Genomic DNA, 17,705 nt, shown 5'->3' on the forward strand with positions numbered 1-17,705 from the left:
TTTCCACTTTTATTTTTTCAATTTCTTGTTAGAGCAATTACTTAACATATTATATATATATATATATATATATATATATATATACATATATATATATATGTGTGTGTGTGTGTGTGTGTGTGTGTAGATCTTAGTATGAAAAGAAAAAGAGTGAGGATGTGGTTATAATCCCTCCGAGTAAAGAGCTGTCTTTTGAAAAAGCGATGCTAGAGACAATGCAGTTTGTTAAGAGTGTGTTAATTATTACTTTTCAACTTGGTCTACAAGTGGGGGAAAAAAGGCAGCCCATTTTCTACAAGACCTAGACCCATAACCCACTTAATAAGGAAAATTGAAAGTTATTTATCTTAGGGCTAAAGATTTGAGTATATTGAAGCTTTAGATTTCCGGGTTTTAACTACTTTTTCTTTACTATTTTATTTGGTTAGTGAATTTCTTTATGATCGTTTCATCCATATAAGCCTATGAAAATCATGTAAATTCCTGATGTATTGCACAACAAAAAGATCTCAGTTTCAAGAAAAAACATGGTTTTATGGATGTGACTTTCAATTCAATGGTGTTGATGGATCATAAGACCCATTAGGTACTCTAGCTCTCCTTTTTTTTTTTTTTTTTTTTTTTTTTTTTCTCTCTCTCTTTTTTCAGTCTGTCTTGCCATAATTAGTGTCCTGAAAACTTTGTTCATGATGTAGTTTTCTATCCACACGCAATTGCTTTTATTTTTATGTCTCTGTTCCAATCAATTCCTTTATATATATATGGGAACATATATACATGCATTATATATGCTCGGTTTATAGCTAGCCAGATATATAGATAATGCTGCACATATATATGCATGCATGTGATGTCATACTAAAGCATGCATTTTTCATGGTTTTCCATTTCAGTGATGAATTGAAGAATGCATGTCATGCATATATGCCTGCAATGGCATTGATGGAGGCATGAGAGGCATCATGTATGTTGACAGAAGAGAGAGAGCACAACCCGCCATTGGCTAAAGAGAGTCTTTGTCTTTGTTGGGAGTGTGCTTTCTCTTCTTCTGTCACCATCACTTCCATTTCACATGCAGCACTAATTATATCCTTAATTAGTGATCGGGCCACCACCTTCTGATCATCCTCATCAAACGGCAATGTAAGATTTTTCTCCACACTTGGTATTGCAAAATTTGAAATGGTGGGTAGATTTTGAACCTTATATTTGATGTCACAAAACTATCATTATTTTATTCTCGGAATTGGGTTAAAATAAATTATTTTAACTCAATCTAATTATCTCTTCTTAGATCTCTTAATGACAAGATAGAAGTCATTCATATATAGGTGATCATTTACTAAGATATCCTTAAAAAGGACATGTACAGTACTACAGCTTACTACAAAATGTGATTTTCTGGATCCACCAAGAAACTGATAAAGTTTCTTCTTTTCTCGAGGAAGGCCAATTTAGAATTTTACAAAGTGAGGCACAGTCCATAAGCTAGGCTCCAAATCTTTTGGCTGGTACTAGGAAGAATATTGTCTGACACCACGAAAGTGTACGAGAAAAGACCCTGGTAGATTAGAACCGGTGACAAGTACTACCGAATCACAAGAATGACAGTACTGTAGTATCATTTTGGTTTATGTGGTGACAAGTAGTACAGTTTGTAAGATATATTTCCTCAAGAATGATGATACCATCTGCTTTATATCCATTATATATACTTTATTATACAGCTAAAGTTTTAATTTTTAAGAGGATGATTAGGAGGGTTCAATTCAGGTTAATTTGCAGGTCCATCATCCTTCACTGCATTTTCTTTACAAAAATTTTACCTACTTGAACTTTGGTTTACTAGATTCTTCTAAACTGACCCACATGCTTCAAATGTTTGTAAAATGAACTGTTACTTCTTTTGTATTTGGAACATAATGGTCAATTTGGAGAGAAATCAACTTCTCTTGAAGTATCAGGCTCCTGCACCATCTTCTGAGGGACTTATTATTTGAATTCAAGAGCGTGTTGTGATCATCATATGATTAGCTGTAATCGAAAGCAGAGCATAAGAAGTTTCCATTAGATCACACAAGGGGGCTAGTGACCAAGGATCCAAGGTGGGTGGGTGGCTGCACAAGCCAAATACTGAGGCAGCAGGATGCTTTGTACAGCATGACACTGAATGCTGGATCTGCGAGTCCTGATTGCATATATTTCTGGTGTGTCTTTGCTTTGTTCAAAGGGTTTCTCCATATGGATATTGGAGAAGATTGATTTGGAGTTTAATTGGGTTATATAGCTGATAAGCACGCTTTGTAATTTGTTCTTATACTGATGTAAATTGTTATAAGTTGTATAACTCATTCAAATTATCCCTAATCGCTGGTGGCAAAGTTGGAGTTATGAGCAATTTAGATTACAATTATGAGTTTAGTTATCATTCCATCAAATCGTGAACTTTGAAGGAATTTTCTCCAACCCAGTTTGGAGGAAACTGTTTTATAACTTCTATTTATGTGGTTGCTAACAAAGATGAGTTACAGCAGAGTACCATTTCACAATTGAAACATTTAAGAAAGTTTCTTGTATCTCAGATACAGAAGAAACAACAAAGTTCAATGGAATAGTTTTGAACTCAGGCCAGTGAACTCCTACAGACTCTATTTGGTATTTGCTGAAAAACTACAGAATGACAATACTACAATAAAGCTAAAGAATGAAAGAATCGAACTATCATATAGAGAGATGGGGCTAGCTCTCGCACAAGACAACAGGAATTCTTCCTTCAGCAGACTCTAATCTCAGACAGAGAGATGGAGCTCTCAGAATCTTCTTCCTCTTCTTCTTCACTTTCTGAAACAATGTCATCAAGACAAGGCAAGCCATAAGAGAAAGAGAGAGTTGGCTTAATCCTTGGCACCACGAGTGGCTCCACCTCATTATTAAGGATTTGTAGGACTCTCCTCATAGTAGGCCTCTCTACATTATCCGGGTTTGCGCAGCTCAATCCCACCAGCAACAGCTTCCTCATCTCTTCCTCCTCAAACTCCCCATTCAATCTTTTATCAGCTGCTTCAATGATCTTTCCTTGAGAATGCAATCCCCAAACCCAGTCAACCAAATTCACCATTTTGAGACTACCCGGTTCCCTCTCAATTGGCCTTCTTCCACAAGCCACCTCAAGAATAACCACCCCATAGCTGAAAACATCAGTCTTCTCAGTTGCTTTCCCATACTGAAGATACTCAGGTGCAAGGTATCCCATTGTTCCAGCAGTAAGCGTGGAGACAGGGCTCTTGTCATGATCCATGAGTTTTGCCAATCCAAAATCACCCAGCCTCGCATTAAAGCTCCCATCCAGCAACACATTTCCTGTCTTTATGTCTCTATGAATCACTTGCTGCTCACATTCTTGATGCAAATATGTCAGAACAGAAGCCAATCCAATCGCAATGTTAAGCCTATGGGACCAATTCAACGAAGTAGCTTGACCAGATTCTTGGTACAGCATCTTATCAAGACTCCCATTAGGCATGAAGTCATAAACAAGCAACAACTCACCCTTAGCAACGCACCAACCTAGGAGCTGAATCAAATTCTTGTGCCTCAAACTAGCTATAATAGACAATTCGGCAAGGAATTCGGTCTTACCTGTTAGAATATAAATTAAATGATTAAACTCATCATTTCCTATCAACATAAACTTTTGAATTAAGCGGTGATTTAACATGGTATCGGAGCCGAAAATCATGAGTTTGAACCCTAAGGGCCTGTTTGAGATTGCATTTGAAGCACCTAAAAGTGCGTTTAACACTCAAAAAGTCTGTTTGAAGAAAAAAATATTCGTTTAATAAAAAAATTAAAAGTGTTTTTAAGAGTCCAAAAAGCCGCCAAAGAGGGCTCTAACTCCACAATTTACTTACTTAAACTTTTGGGAAATACCTTCGTGGGAATGTTTGGATCTTTTCACTGCAGCAATCGTTCCTGATCTTGATGAGGCAAAAAGGGCTTTGTAGACTGTCCCAAACGCCCCATTACCTATAATCCTGCTGGAATGAAATCCTTTTGTGGCTGACTTTAGCTCTTTGTAACTGAATTCTCTTGGCCCTGCAAGCAGCTCTGCTTTGAAGCTCATCTGGGTTCTGATGCCCCTCCATTTCCTGACCGAGACGTAACCGAAAACCAAAAGAACCACAAAAAAGAAGGCCGGACCGGCTATCCCTAAACCGAAACCAATCCTCTTGTGATGTTTACTGCCAGAGCTTGGTACAGGAATTGCTGGCTTCACCGTCACTGAGCTGTCCGACACATTGTGAGGACTTAATCTCGGCCTCGCCGGAACGAACCCGAAAGTACTAAAGCTCCAATTCTGAATCAAATGAAGCTCGGTGCTCCCCTCCGTCGAAGCTGAAAAACCCACGTACATAACCGGCTTGAGATAATCGGAGAGATCAATATCCACACTCAGGACTGGGTTTTCCGGCTTAAAGCTTGAATAACTCAAGGAAACATGAAGCTTTCTTTTACCGTTGACGTAATCGATCCAAGCTGTGATCCAATTCCCGCTCTTCAGATCAATCCCCTGCAACATTGCATCGCCGGTCTTGATCGAAATAAGGCTTTCGATGTCCAACCCGACATGGTTCTCATTCGGGTCGTCAAAATGCGGGTCAAGCCGGGTATCAAATTCGATGGCCAGAAACTTGTTCTTGGTCAATTGGGAAGAATTAACAAGGCCCAAGTACCCTCCTGGGCTGCCGAGAGTCTGGTTATCTGGGGAGAGAAAGAATGCTAATCCGTCACCAAACGAGCTCGGATTGATGTTGGTAATGGAGAAGGAGAATCTTGTGGAGAAAGAAGCCGTTACATTCGAGTCCGAGTCAAAGAACGTGATGGGTTTGTTGTAGATCATGGTGCCGGCGCTTGAGGACGGCACGCCGAGCTCCCGGGTGAGCCCGACGACGCCGTTCCGGAGGTAGGAGTCTCCGAGGAGAGTGAGGTTCCGGAGTGTGAAATATGGGAAATCGATACTGACATTGTTGGCTGCAGCGAAAGAAGGGTCTGAAAAGGTGAAGAGAGCAACGAGGAACGTCGTCAAGAAAACAAGAAGCTTTCTTGGAGGCATGGCTGTGGAGCAATAGTTGAAGAGCATTGAACCAAGATTGTTCACCAAAAGGAAATGGATTTTTGAAGAGAGAGAGAGAGAGAGAAAGAGAGATTCTACTATTAGAGAAAGAATACAGAGAGAGAAAAGTGGGTGGGAAAATGGTGTTTAAACGGGAAGAAAATGGGCGCGTTGGTCGGTTTGAAGGGGGTGTTGAATATTAGGGTTTTGTAACGGCTATCAAGACATGTGTGGGGACGGCACCGTTTGAGGGGGTGGCGGTCATGATGGTTAGGTGTTGGAGGGCTGAGTCAAAGATTCAGATTGAATGATTAAATACTGATTATGGTGTGGGTCTCACCATGAGTGAAGCTTTTGTCGGGTAATATTATTAAGAGTAAGAAGTTATTGAATTTGTAGGATATTTTGTAAACCCACAATTAGCCCCACCACTATACTATAATAAACCATAAATAATTTTCAGATACTTTTCTATCCTACATAAATATTGTTTTTTTATTAAAAATTTTGAGAAATTGGTGGAATAAGTTTTTTTTAAAAAAAATAATATTACGTAGGATCATAAAAACACTAAACAGTATAGTATTTCTCAATAATTAAACTCCAAACATTTGAATTATCTCATTTTCATTTCGTTGAGTTAATTTTGCCCCTCATATTTACATTAATTAGATTTGAAATGGAGAAATTATTCTCCGTACTTAAGTACTAATTTGAATCTCAACCAATAATATTACAGAGTGTACCCAGCAAACAAACAATCTTCATCTTTCTAATCTTATCCCTTCCCTTTTGTTGTTTTGCCTAAATTTTTGTGCTAATCCACATTCCTCACCAGCCCACTACTACTGCTAAAAAAAAAAGGAGCTTAGAACTTTATTCAATTGGGTGGCTAGGCAGCACTATTCCTTTGCCACGTGGCGATCTCGTTGTGGCACTGAATTCCACAATTTTTTGACCTTTACAAAAAGGTTAGAAATTATGGACAGTGAGTTTTTGGCCTAGAATCCTAGATAATAATGATGGAGCTGGAATTTAAACGGCAACATGGAAAGATTCTCGGTACGACAATGTGCTTTCGAGACTGGGTCAGAGCTTCTTTGTTGAATTCGGTGATGACAAGAGGAGGCCATGTGATCTCGGGTCCAGAATCCAAATCCATCATTTCAAAAGGGAAATCATGCATTCACACGTCATATAGCCGTTACATATGTTAAATCTAGTACTTTTCTAAGTCCAAATCTTTTTCCCACCCTTCTTGGGTTAAAAGAATTTCTTTGGATTGTTAAATTGATGTATATTTTTAAAATACATAATTCTCATATATATTTTTAATAGAACTAGCATATGTTAGTTTAAAAATGCATGTAAAAGTGGACCGAAGAGCATCTATTAACATAACGTATTTCTAATAAATTCATACAATACAACTTTTAAAATGACACGTATTCTTTATCATTTGATAAGCACATATTTTAAATAGCACGTGCTACTCATCTTTTTTAATAGCATTAATAAGAAGCAGGTAATTCTCACATGCTAGGAGACATTATTTTTAAAGGCTAATTGTAAGAACTTCCTATAAATTGACTTGTAGGAAATTTTTGTCAAAAGAGTCTACAAAGCTTGTTGCATGCCTTATCCCATCCTTCCATTTGTTGATAAGACTGACATATTCTTTATCTTGTATTTGCCAGCTTCCAACATCTCCAACTTCAAATAAATCCACTGAAAAATGCACCCAAGCCCACTGTACTTGAGTGCAAATAATCCACCAAAGATTACTTGTCCAACTCCATTCAACAAATTCACCTTTCTAATAAGTTCAGACTTGTATCTAAAACAACTTGAGGCTCCCTGAATTTCTGGAAAAAACAATTTGAATTTCCATTAAAGAACATGTTATAATAAAATACATAGAAACTCACTCTCTTTACAGTTCCATGTGGACTAATGTCTTCTGGTTTTGGCCTCAGAGAATGAGCCACTGTTGGAATCAACTGAGAAAGGTACATCTAAAGGTCAGAAACTTATTATATCTAGACTCCGTAGAACTGCTAGTACTGGGGCTTTAATATCAGAAGAGTAAGTTCTGAGCAAGGAGGGGATGAGGAAGGGGGAAGGGAAGAGGAGCAGGAGGACTAATTGCTTGAAAAACGAATTAGCTGTCCAAAGCTCAGCAAAAGCCCTTCCCACAGGCATGGAACTTAGAAATTATGGTCAGGTTGCTAAAGGGCTAATATAAAAATGACAAAAGAAGTATATACACCATTTAAATTCAACAATCTCCAACTACAATAGTGTTGGAGAAATAACCTGTTCCTAAACTCTCCACAGCATGTTCTTGCAAAATCTGCCACATTAAGGGGAAAAGTAAATCAGTTTGTTGAGTATTTTGTTTAAGAGTAATGATATTTAGTAAACTATTATACGACTGTCATACAACTTTATGATTTGGCAATGAAAAGTCTTTGAATCAATACTTGTGTAAAAAAAAAAAAAAAACATTAAGAGTTGATTTTCACTGCTACATCATCCTAATGGTATAACAATTGAATAGCAGTCTACTAACTAAAATTACTCTTTATTTAAAGTGAAGACAAGGAAAGCTAAAGGAAGACATGATGCTCCATTCTAGAGGGAAAGAAAATGAAATAAAAATATAAAGGAACCACACCTTTTATTGACAAAATCTCTCATGCCAAAGGACTTAAGACATGCAAATTTAAAATCCATCTTCATTCTCTTGTCAGCTACTTCGACTGATGCTTTCGAGGCAATAGGACTACAGAAGCATATATTTGTTTTTCAGTCAAGAGATAGCTGATTCGTAGCTTTAAATTATTGAAAAATATATTACCTTCAGCTATATTGCAAAAGCTTTCTAGGGGGAAAATGGCTTCTGGGTTTACTGTTTGCTGGGAAGAAACAACTTGAGCCACGCAATGTTTACTGCAAAAGAGAAAACACGAACTTGTCAACATTTTGCTAAGGCACGCAGAAAGAGACGTCATTACAGGGTTGCTCAGCTGCATATGCATGTAAAGGGATTTGCGTGCTTTAAAGTTTGAAAACCATATTTCATTTAAGAGAACAAAATTGAGTTACACACCTGGCCCATGAAGGGATTGCTTTACTGTTTGGTACATCATCGTCTTCTTCTTCATCTTCATCATCTGAACCTTTGTACGGAGAAATATCATATGATTGTTCTTGATTTGCGTTGGCAATCAAGACATCATTTTCTATTACTTTGTCCAAATTTCTCGTTACCTGAAAAACAGTGTGGGAAGTCTCAGCAGGAAGCCGTACATGCAACTTAATATATTCAAAATATATTAGAATGGTTGACAACGTGTTTGAGATAAACAATTATATTAAGCTATTTAAACTTTTACTAAAATGAAGTTCTTTTACCAGGAAGAGTAATCTGGAAAGTAGCATGATAACGAGAAATTCTAACATCTTATATCTGACAGATTTGCTTGCTGTCTGATTTGCACCTCAGAATCAAGTGCAACTATTTTTCGTTTCTATTATATATGAAGATGAACTCTACAGAGAAAAATTATGGAAAAAGTACCACAAAATACCTTTGGATTATTGCCACCATCATCCAAAGACTCAGAAACCCCAAGTAGAGCGCTCACTTTTCTGGCATCACTTGATGGAATCCTGGTAGGCCTGGGTTCAGTCTCTGAAACCTTCCCGAGATTGTCAGATTCCCTAAATTTTTCCATCTTTTTATGCTTATCTGATTCATCCTTATATTCCTTCCTCTCATTTGCTCTTGCTCTTGTATCCTATAGCAGACAAACCAGTAATTTATGTCATTCCTAAAACGGCAAGCAGATAGAATCATAGTGCAGGAGCATAAGGCGTCTTACTTTTGTTTGGAATTTCAATTCTTTCTCACCACGTAACTTCTCGTCATGTTCTTGCCGCTGCCTATGTGATTCCTCAACACGCTTTCTTTTTCTCTCCTTCTCTTTCCTGTCTTCTTCTTCCCTCTGCCTTTTCTTTGCTGCCATATCAGCCTCTTTTTTCTTGTGCTCCTCTTTTTTCCTTTTCTTCTGCAACTCCAACTGCCTCAAATTTTCCTTCTCTAATCTGGCTCGCTCAAGTTTCAAAGCTTCCTTCTTCATTTTACGTTCAACCTCTTTCTTCTCTGTAAGACGTTTGGCTGCATCAGCAGCCTCCAGGGCTTTCACTTTGATGTCTCTCTTCCCTAAGAGGAAGCACAAGAAGTTTCAATATACCATGTCATCATTACGGAAATTCCCCCCCCCCCCACCAAAAAAAAAAAACGATTTTCAGCAAACACGTTAGAGTATAATTAAACAACCGATAGAATCTCATTGCAACCATAATCTTCTATACCATGATCAGAGACAGTTGCACTTACAGCTTCTTAGACAATTTTGTAGAGGAAGCCGTTAATAAGCATATGAGAAATAAAAGGTGGATTCCAGCGTCAGCATACTTTCCCATTATTAAATAAAACAAAAATTGCATTTCTTCAAGTCAAACCAAGTGTTCAAGCCAGGCATTATTTAAAATGTCCAAACCATTCATTCCAGGGCTCCTAAAGATTTCACCATTTCAGGATAGTCTATTTCATCAATGATTTCTGACATTAACTTTATTGATCTTTAAGAATAGTGGTATGAGCATCCAACTCTCTGTTACAACAAATATTGTTTAAGACATAATTTACTGGGAAAATTTGAGGCCTATGGCAATGCTGATCCTGTTGCTTGATGGCAAAGAATTCTATATAGCCCGATTTATGCAATTTATGAAACGTTATAGGAAATAAACAGATAATGAGAGAGAGGGATCAATCTTGGCAATAGCTCTTCAGTTCCAGAGACGAGAAAGCTATATAGCCCGACTTTAATGGCATAAGCCTTGCCTAGGAAGTAAAAACACATGCCATCAATTTGACCACACAAATTCAGTTCAATAAAGCAGTTTGAACTGAAAACTCAGACCTTCTTATGGTCACGGTTAAGGTAGCCAATATGAAGTTGCGTGACCAATTGAACAGTACGTACTCCAGGCAAAATCAATTTGGAATCTTCTTTCTATACATTAACTTGAGCATCAGGATATGTGTGTATCCAAATACAAAAAAATGAGGAGATCTAATTTTTTTGGGTAACTACTTGTCAGAGAAAAGAAAATGCGGTCTTTGTGAAAAAGAAAAGGAGGAAGAAGAAATTACCTGTGACAACAGAAGCTGCTTGTTTTTGTTGAACAAGTGGAATAAAAGAAGTAATATTGGAGACAATATTGTTAGGCTTGGACTCCTTCTCTGAGTAGCTAGGGCCCCCTTTTCTCATACTGGTTTTTCCAGGTAATTTTGGCTTACTGAACCTGTTATGAAATGATTCTGTGGCCCTCTTAACACCATTTGCTCCAACTGATACATTCTGGTTTTCTTTTGCCTTATTTGCGTATCTTTCCCCACGACCGTGTTGGTCTCCAAGCTTCTGTTTGACCCTAGTATGAGTCCCAGTAAAGCTAAATTCTGTTTTAACAGAATCTAGACTACATCTGTCAGCATATATCTCCACTTCCGAAACTGATGCAGGAGGGTTTGGATTTTCTGTAATGTCAGCAAGTGGTTCTCTTTTTACTGATCTAGTCGCCATTTCTGAACAAACGCCTTCTGGGAAAGTCTCAGCTACCTCATCTGCATTCTCATTTTCTTCATTAATGCAGGGAAGTTCTGGATTTAAGCTTGCTCGCTTCTCTGAACTGCCAGAATTTGATGTGATTCTATCCCAGAATTTCCCAACTGGAGATGAATAAGGATTCCTTGTATTCCTAGCAGATTGACAACTAGATTTCGGTATGCAATCAGAATAGGACCTTTCATGAAAACAGTCAACTTCCTCACTCAAGCAACTACTAGAAAGCTGCTTGCCAGTATCATTCATAGAAAAAGTGCTTCTCAGGTTCATGCCCTCTAGAAGCCCATTTGGAACAGACTGATACAGGCTTGGTATTGTGTGTGAATGATACGTGGTTGAAGAACAGGATAATGGGGAATTCATGCAAGCAGACCTGCAAAGCTGCTCCAGAATACTAGCACGTTCTATTGCAGTATCTGATAAGTCGAATTTGTCAAAGCTAATTCCCTCCCCAGCAATGCATGGCTGTTTGTCATCTGTTTGCATGATGAACCCCTCAAACACAGGCATGGCGCCATCAGCCTGAGTCAAATCCAAGGAGTGGCTATGTGGAGAACCAACTGAGCAACATAAAAACTTGTCATTCCCTTCCAAATTAGATCTCTTCTTTTGCAGGGTTCTTTCACTACAAAAATGTTCTGTAATTGCCAGTCCTAATTTATCTTCAAGTTGTGTAGGAACTTGGTTCTCTTCTACAAAACATTGTATCCCTGCATCAACGATTTCGCTTTTTGGATCAGTCACTCCCACTTCCTCTGTGAAACAACCTTGAGAATCACCAGCAGCCTGGTTAATTAAACTTGAGATAAAGGACACCCTTAACCCATCATCCATAAAAGTGAAAGGCATGTTTGCACTTCCTCCCCTACCTTCCAAGCTAAGCTCAACCTGTCAGACAAATTTTCGACACTTATCACACATCACAATAGCCCTAACAAAAGCAATAAGCAACCTGTGGGGTACAAGAAAAAATATGTTTGGAACCTAGGAGCATTTGCCATAAAACAAAGTGTGAGACATGCATAATTTGGGCAAACAAACTCCATCCATTCATAATTGGACCATGGTAGGAATGAACAGAGGATTGGTGATTTAAGATCTACTTAAATGACAGACTAAAATAAAAGTATACCATCTAGAGTGAACCATCTCTATAAATATATCTAAGATAAACAAAGTCATAATCCCAACTACTCGGGGTTGAGACATGAATCCTCTTAGCCATTCAGCTCTAGGCTAAAGCCATATGTTTCCTCACCGCATCTACCCATGCTCTTTTTGGTCGTCTCAAAGGTTTTTGGGTTCATTCACTACCTTTGTTTAATTATCTAAATTGTCAAAAAGGGGGGGGGGGGGGGGGGGGGGGGGGGGGGGGGGGGGGGGTTGGGTTGGGGATGAATGTAAATATCGAACATCTCTATCAGAAATATGAGCTGAAATTTCCTCAGCCCAGAAACAATGAAAGAGCTAGCTGCAAAGTTTGAGTGTTTCAACTTAAAGATTAAGATCATCTGATCAGGTCAATATTTTCTAAGTGACCTACCTAACCTGGTATTTGTATGACATTGAAACATCAAATCAAACACTGGCCTGGTTCAGTATGTTTCTCTGCAATTTCTGACCTGGCATAAAGCAACCTAAAAAGTTTCAGAAAGTACAACAGAAAAACAAGTACCTCTTCAACTTGCATCCTAGGTGAAGATTCAGAACCCTCAATCATGTGGCCTTCCTCATTTTGATGCATATCTTCAAGTAGCCCCTCACTGATGTCTAATTGTGCAACATCCTCCTCATCGGATAAGGAGAAGTGTTGAGCTTCTAGGACAGCATTTGGATTATCTTCCGCACCATTCAGGCTTTCAGTTATAGAATCCCTGTTAATCAATTTGACCCCCTCCTCTCTCAAGCTTGGTGAAGCAGATAGGACGTCAGTAAGTTGACCCTCAATCTTTCTTCGCTTATGCTGAGGCCAGGAATCCTCCAAGCCAAAGCTAAAACTTCCTCTTGGCATGGCATTCTTTGCAATCTCGTCTTCAGTTGATTTTGAACAGACTACAGGTTTCTCTTCATGCATATGTCTCCATAAGGAGTCCGCATTTTGACACTGAGAAATGCCTGAATCTATGATCTGCTGCACGAAATTACCCTTTTTTTCATCCGCCAAAAGAGCAAAAGGAAGCTCGACTGTAGAATCTGGATTTTTAAAAACACCAGATTTACTAATAATAGCATAGTCAGCATCTGTTGATTGTCCAGGATCACCAGAGAAATCACCATCAAGTTTACTGTCTTCGGAAACCAATTTGGTAGATTGTCCATCATCATGCTTGACAACAACCTTCTTCAAGGAAAGATCCGTCCCTGTATCCGCACTAGCATTTGACAGATTAGACCCCATTATTTTTGGCAGCCTTCCAATCAAATCTTCAAAGGCAACTTGCGAGATAGATAAATGATCTACAGAAGAACATTGCTCTTTGTAATTGTTACTTTCTAGCAACATATGAGTAACTTCTTCGTTAGGAACCTCAGATGTTTGTTTTATTGGTGATGCAGCATTCCCATTTGAACTTCTGCTGGCTTCATATGTCTCCACATGGACTTCAGATGAAAATCTTCGAGGTTCCTTTTCTTTGCACAAATCTTCCTGCTCATTCAGCAAAGGCTTCTCCGGGGATGAGCTGCACTTAGCTTGGTAACTAACAGACGCCGTTTTATCTGTTACATCTACAAGATCAGCAAAGGTCTCAGATGATCTTCCCTGTATTTCCTTTTCGGATGTAGGACATGAAATTCCATTCAAAATGGACTCTTCCACAGCATCAAAATTAAGTTGCTTGGGCTTCACAAATATATTACAATCAGAGGGTGGTCTCAAGACGAAAGCTTCTGATCCAACTCTAAGGCTAGCGACATCCAAGTTAGGCCCAGGACAACCAGAACGAGCATCAACAAGCTCATCAGAGTCGACCTCAGATTCTGCAACATTTGCAGCACATCTCCCCACATCAACAGTGTCACTGTTGCTAATACAAGGCAGGACTTCTATTTTAGAGCCTGACACTTCCTTAACGTCAATTCCTTCAGACCTTTTTAAAGATTGTGCAAGTGGAGGCTTGTTAGAGGCATTTGATCTCGAGCGTGTGACTCTACAACCCAACGCCTGGGAGGAGTTGAGAGGTTTTGATATTTCTCCAATGATACTAGTAGTTTCTCCCCTTATATTAGTACCAGGATACTCATCAGCAACATTCTCCTTGTCTGAATAATATGCTGAATTAATTGTGCATGGCTCTTGATCCTTCTGACTTGGCAAAGACCTTCCAACAGACATTTGAGAACCCTGAACTTTGTTAGACTTGCTGGAAGCAGAAAATCTGGAACGGATAACTCTTTGATCAGAGATACTGGAGTAGACAGCTTTTGAAATTATTCTAATGCTATTGATATCCTCTGACTCTAAATTTCTGGCAACATGTCCCACTTCAGAATTCCCCTTACTTGAGTGTTCTCTTGCATTTTCCCCACATAAATATTGATCTCCTTGACTTGGCAAGGACCTTGCTTCATTCATTTGAGGTCCCTGTACATTCTGAAAAGCGGCAACTCCTCCAATCCAACTTGGAGACTGAGGTGGTTGTGTGGATTTGCCAACAGACTCTGCCTGTGTACTACCATTAACATTGTTGAATGACTGGCAAGAACTTCTAGATCTTTTTATTCTACCAAAATCAGCATTGCTTTCCTGTTCCTTGCTATGGCAGTCCATCACTTCTTCTTTTAGTCCACAACTGTCATCAGTGATAGGAGAGGGTTTGATCAATTCCACTGACTTATCTACACTGTTGCAACGGTCCTTGGGATTGCTAAGACCCTCTACCTTGTCATTGTCACAAGAGCTATCCGGATTTGTGGATTTATTCATGCAGTTAGGCAGTTGACTGGAATTTCTAGATCTTGTTATTCTTCCAAGGTAAACATTGCTTCCCATGTCCTTGCTCTGATCATCTCCACTTTTTGCTTTTTTCCCTTCACTACTTTCATTCATGGTACGAGAAATTCCAACTAATTCCAATAGTTCTTTATCATGATTAGACTGCTCATTTGATCTGGCAATAGAATCTGCAATTATACCACCATCTTTGCCTGAAATATAAGAAGAGTTACCCACATTCAAAGAGCTGAGTTGTTGGCTAGAGCTTCTAGATCTTGTCATTCTAACTGAGAAAATATCGTTGCCATTTACCTTGCTCCGACAGTCACCTACTTTTACTTCTCCCATTGCACAACTACCAGTAGTGGTATCAACAGGATTGACAAACACCGACTCACCAACATGGTCATTCTGGAGGGAAGAAATTGCTGACCCTGAAATTCCACCAGCATAAGTATCAACAATATTCTCATCCCTTGAACAGCTTTTGGCTGCTTTTCCGCTATTGCGAAGCTCTATAGCCCTTTGTCTTGACTTGGACCTTTGAACCCTTGCCAGTGACGGAGCTGGATCATGGTAAATGTCTTGTATTCCCTTCTCCCATCGATCTAGAGGAGAGACAGCGGTATGATCCAGCTCATGGACACAGTCAAAGGCACATCCAGCATCACTGACAGAACACTGCGGCAAAGATGATGGCCTATCTCCAGCATCAGGGCCTTTGTCCGAAGCATTAACTTGCATACACATACCATTTCGTAACTCTTCATTATCAGGTGCAAAAACCGGTTTGTTGTACAGAGAGCAGTGACTACTGGAATAAGGGATGACAGGTTGTGGACGTGGGAGCAAGACTCCCGAAATGAGCTCTTCTTTATTGAACTCTGTAATGACAAAAATGATCATCATGAATCCATGGACTTTAAGGTCTCCTTTGGAAATGGTTTTGAAAACACAACCAAAAACACACTTTTTCTCAAAATCATTAACAAAAAGTTAAAAACACAAAATACTTTTCACATATAGACCCCGGCAAAATACATTTCTCACATTTATATCACATCAAAATACTTTTTCAAATCAAAACCAAAAAACACTTTTCAAAACCATTATCCAACATTAAATTTCTAAGTGATTGAAGATAGTGTACATGTCATGGTACTGAAGTCATGCACATCTAGTTCTCTAACGCTGTTACCTAATCTTTACATTAGTTGAATTACCAATCTTCGAAGAATTTTTGGTTCGTTAGTTCAACTTAGGGGAGGCGGCTAATGCCTAAATCAAAATGAACACAAAACCACGTTACATGCAACACAGTCCAAATTCCAAGTGAACACTATTTCATGTAATCCCAGCTTGAGCTATAACTTGTGTGTCTACTTCTCAACTAGCAGTCAAGTTCCAGCGTAATGAAGCCAGATAAGCAATCTTTTAGGGCTTCATAGTACGCTAAGACGAAAGGTTTAACAGTTATCTAACTACAAATTTAAAAAAATTGTGAAACATAGCAAATAAATGTTATATGACAGCAATGCCGGAACATTTTAACCTCTGTTTGGTTAACAAGAAAATGTACATTTCCAAGTCCAAATCACAGAAGCCTCCACTAAATCGTTTCTTGTGCCTGGTTTCTATCTCTTTATGCTTCCTATTCAAAGCTATTTTGTTCTCTCTCCAATGAATTTCGTTTTATATATATATTAACGAAATCCAGACTGAATCCAAAAATTACTACGAGAAAACACGCTATCCAAAAAATTGAAAAAACTACAAGAAAATTCAAAAGAAACTGAATGGATTGGACATGATAGCTTTGCGGGAGAGGTGTGAAATTACCATTGGGATCCGAGGTGTGGGAGTGGAGCGGAGGGGTCCAGAGCCATGGAGGAGGGGCAATTTCGTCAATGAGGAGTTTGGAGGCGAGGTGCTGGTCGAAGAGATGGGTCTGGTGCTTGGCCTGGTCGATGATCCACCGCTTCCGCTCGAAGATCTGCACGAACAGCTTCTCTATCGTCGACATCTCTTCTTCCTCTTCTTCTTCAGAGAACAGCCATGAAAATCACTCTCAGAGAGAGAGAGGGGTTCGGGGTCTGCAATGAACGGTGGGGATGGGCGAGCGTCTCGCGCGGCTTGGATTTCAAATTTTGGAACGGTACGAAAAGTTTTATGTTGCCAATCTGGATTTTCTTTTTCTTTTTTTTCTTTTCTTTTTTTTAATTGCTATGTGATCCTTTTCTTGCAAACATATTTTCACTTAGGGCCTTTGGTTTTCAATTTTTTGCATCCTAATCTTTCAATTTGCCCAAACCTTTTTTATTTTTTATTTTTGTTATTTTTGTTAAGGCAAAATTTCCCTTCCAACTGTATCGGATAATTTTTTTAGAAATGCTACTCAGCATTTTTAAGTGTTCATCTCTTAGTATTCTTATCTATGTGACACATTCACCGTCACTCACATCCACTTGTTTTTAAAAAACAAAATAACAAAGATAATGCTAAGAAATAAACACGTGAGAATACTATATAGCATTTCTTAATTTTTTTCAATTAAACTAAGATTTATTCTTAGAGCGTGTAAATTTGCCAGTTTAAAGCAATGTATATACTCTACTTCTATCTCAACCCTGTCTCATTCGACTGATATGACAATACCTATCAATTCTTAAATTATCCATCGTTTAAAAAAAAAGAATTAAAAATCTAAAGACTAATGAGTAATGAAGCATATGAGTCTAGTAAAATAGAGATGATGGATTGAAATAATTTCCTCAAACTTAGTTTATTCCAAATTGACATAAATTGGTGTAGCTTGATTGTCCTCGTGAACTTAATTATAATGTGATATATGTGTGATATATTATACTAATTAAACAACCAAAGCAATAGGGTATTAGTTATTTATTTTTAAGGAATTATCTCTTCATTGATATAACAATTAAATAGGGCAAAGTGATCT

The 17,705-nt window shown here is 38.5% G+C and overlaps 2 protein-coding genes across 2 annotated transcripts; both read right to left on the reverse strand.

Annotated features, from left to right (window-relative positions):
- Positions 1–2,526: 2,526 nt before the first annotated feature.
- On the reverse strand, positions 2,527–5,233 carry LOC132175488 (Concanavalin A-like lectin protein kinase family protein). The gene is made up of 2 exons (XM_059587451.2): positions 3,931–5,233; positions 2,527–3,639 (listed from the first exon to the last, which is right to left on the reverse strand). The coding sequence occupies exons 1-2, from the start codon at positions 5,138–5,140 to the stop codon at positions 2,774–2,776; spliced, it is 2,076 nt and encodes a 691-aa protein (XP_059443434.2). The 5' UTR covers positions 5,141–5,233; the 3' UTR covers positions 2,527–2,773.
- A 1,422-nt stretch (positions 5,234–6,655) lies between these two features.
- On the reverse strand, positions 6,656–16,869 carry WYR (inner centromere protein, ARK-binding region protein). Its single transcript, XM_059585277.2, has 9 exons — positions 16,586–16,869; positions 12,488–15,630; positions 10,341–11,700; positions 9,001–9,341; positions 8,707–8,916; positions 8,226–8,386; positions 7,974–8,065; positions 7,791–7,898; positions 6,656–7,466 (listed from the first exon to the last, which is right to left on the reverse strand). Exons 1-8 carry the CDS (start codon positions 16,767–16,769, stop codon positions 7,867–7,869), a joined length of 5,523 nt encoding a protein of 1,840 aa, XP_059441260.2. The 5' UTR covers positions 16,770–16,869; the 3' UTR covers positions 6,656–7,466; positions 7,791–7,866.
- Between the last annotated feature and the right edge of the window lie 836 nt (positions 16,870–17,705).

Source organism: Corylus avellana, chromosome 3, assembly GCF_965113065.1.
Source record: "Corylus avellana chromosome 3, dhCorAvel1.hap1.2, whole genome shotgun sequence".
Taxonomy (NCBI): Eukaryota; Viridiplantae; Streptophyta; class Magnoliopsida; order Fagales; family Betulaceae; genus Corylus; species Corylus avellana.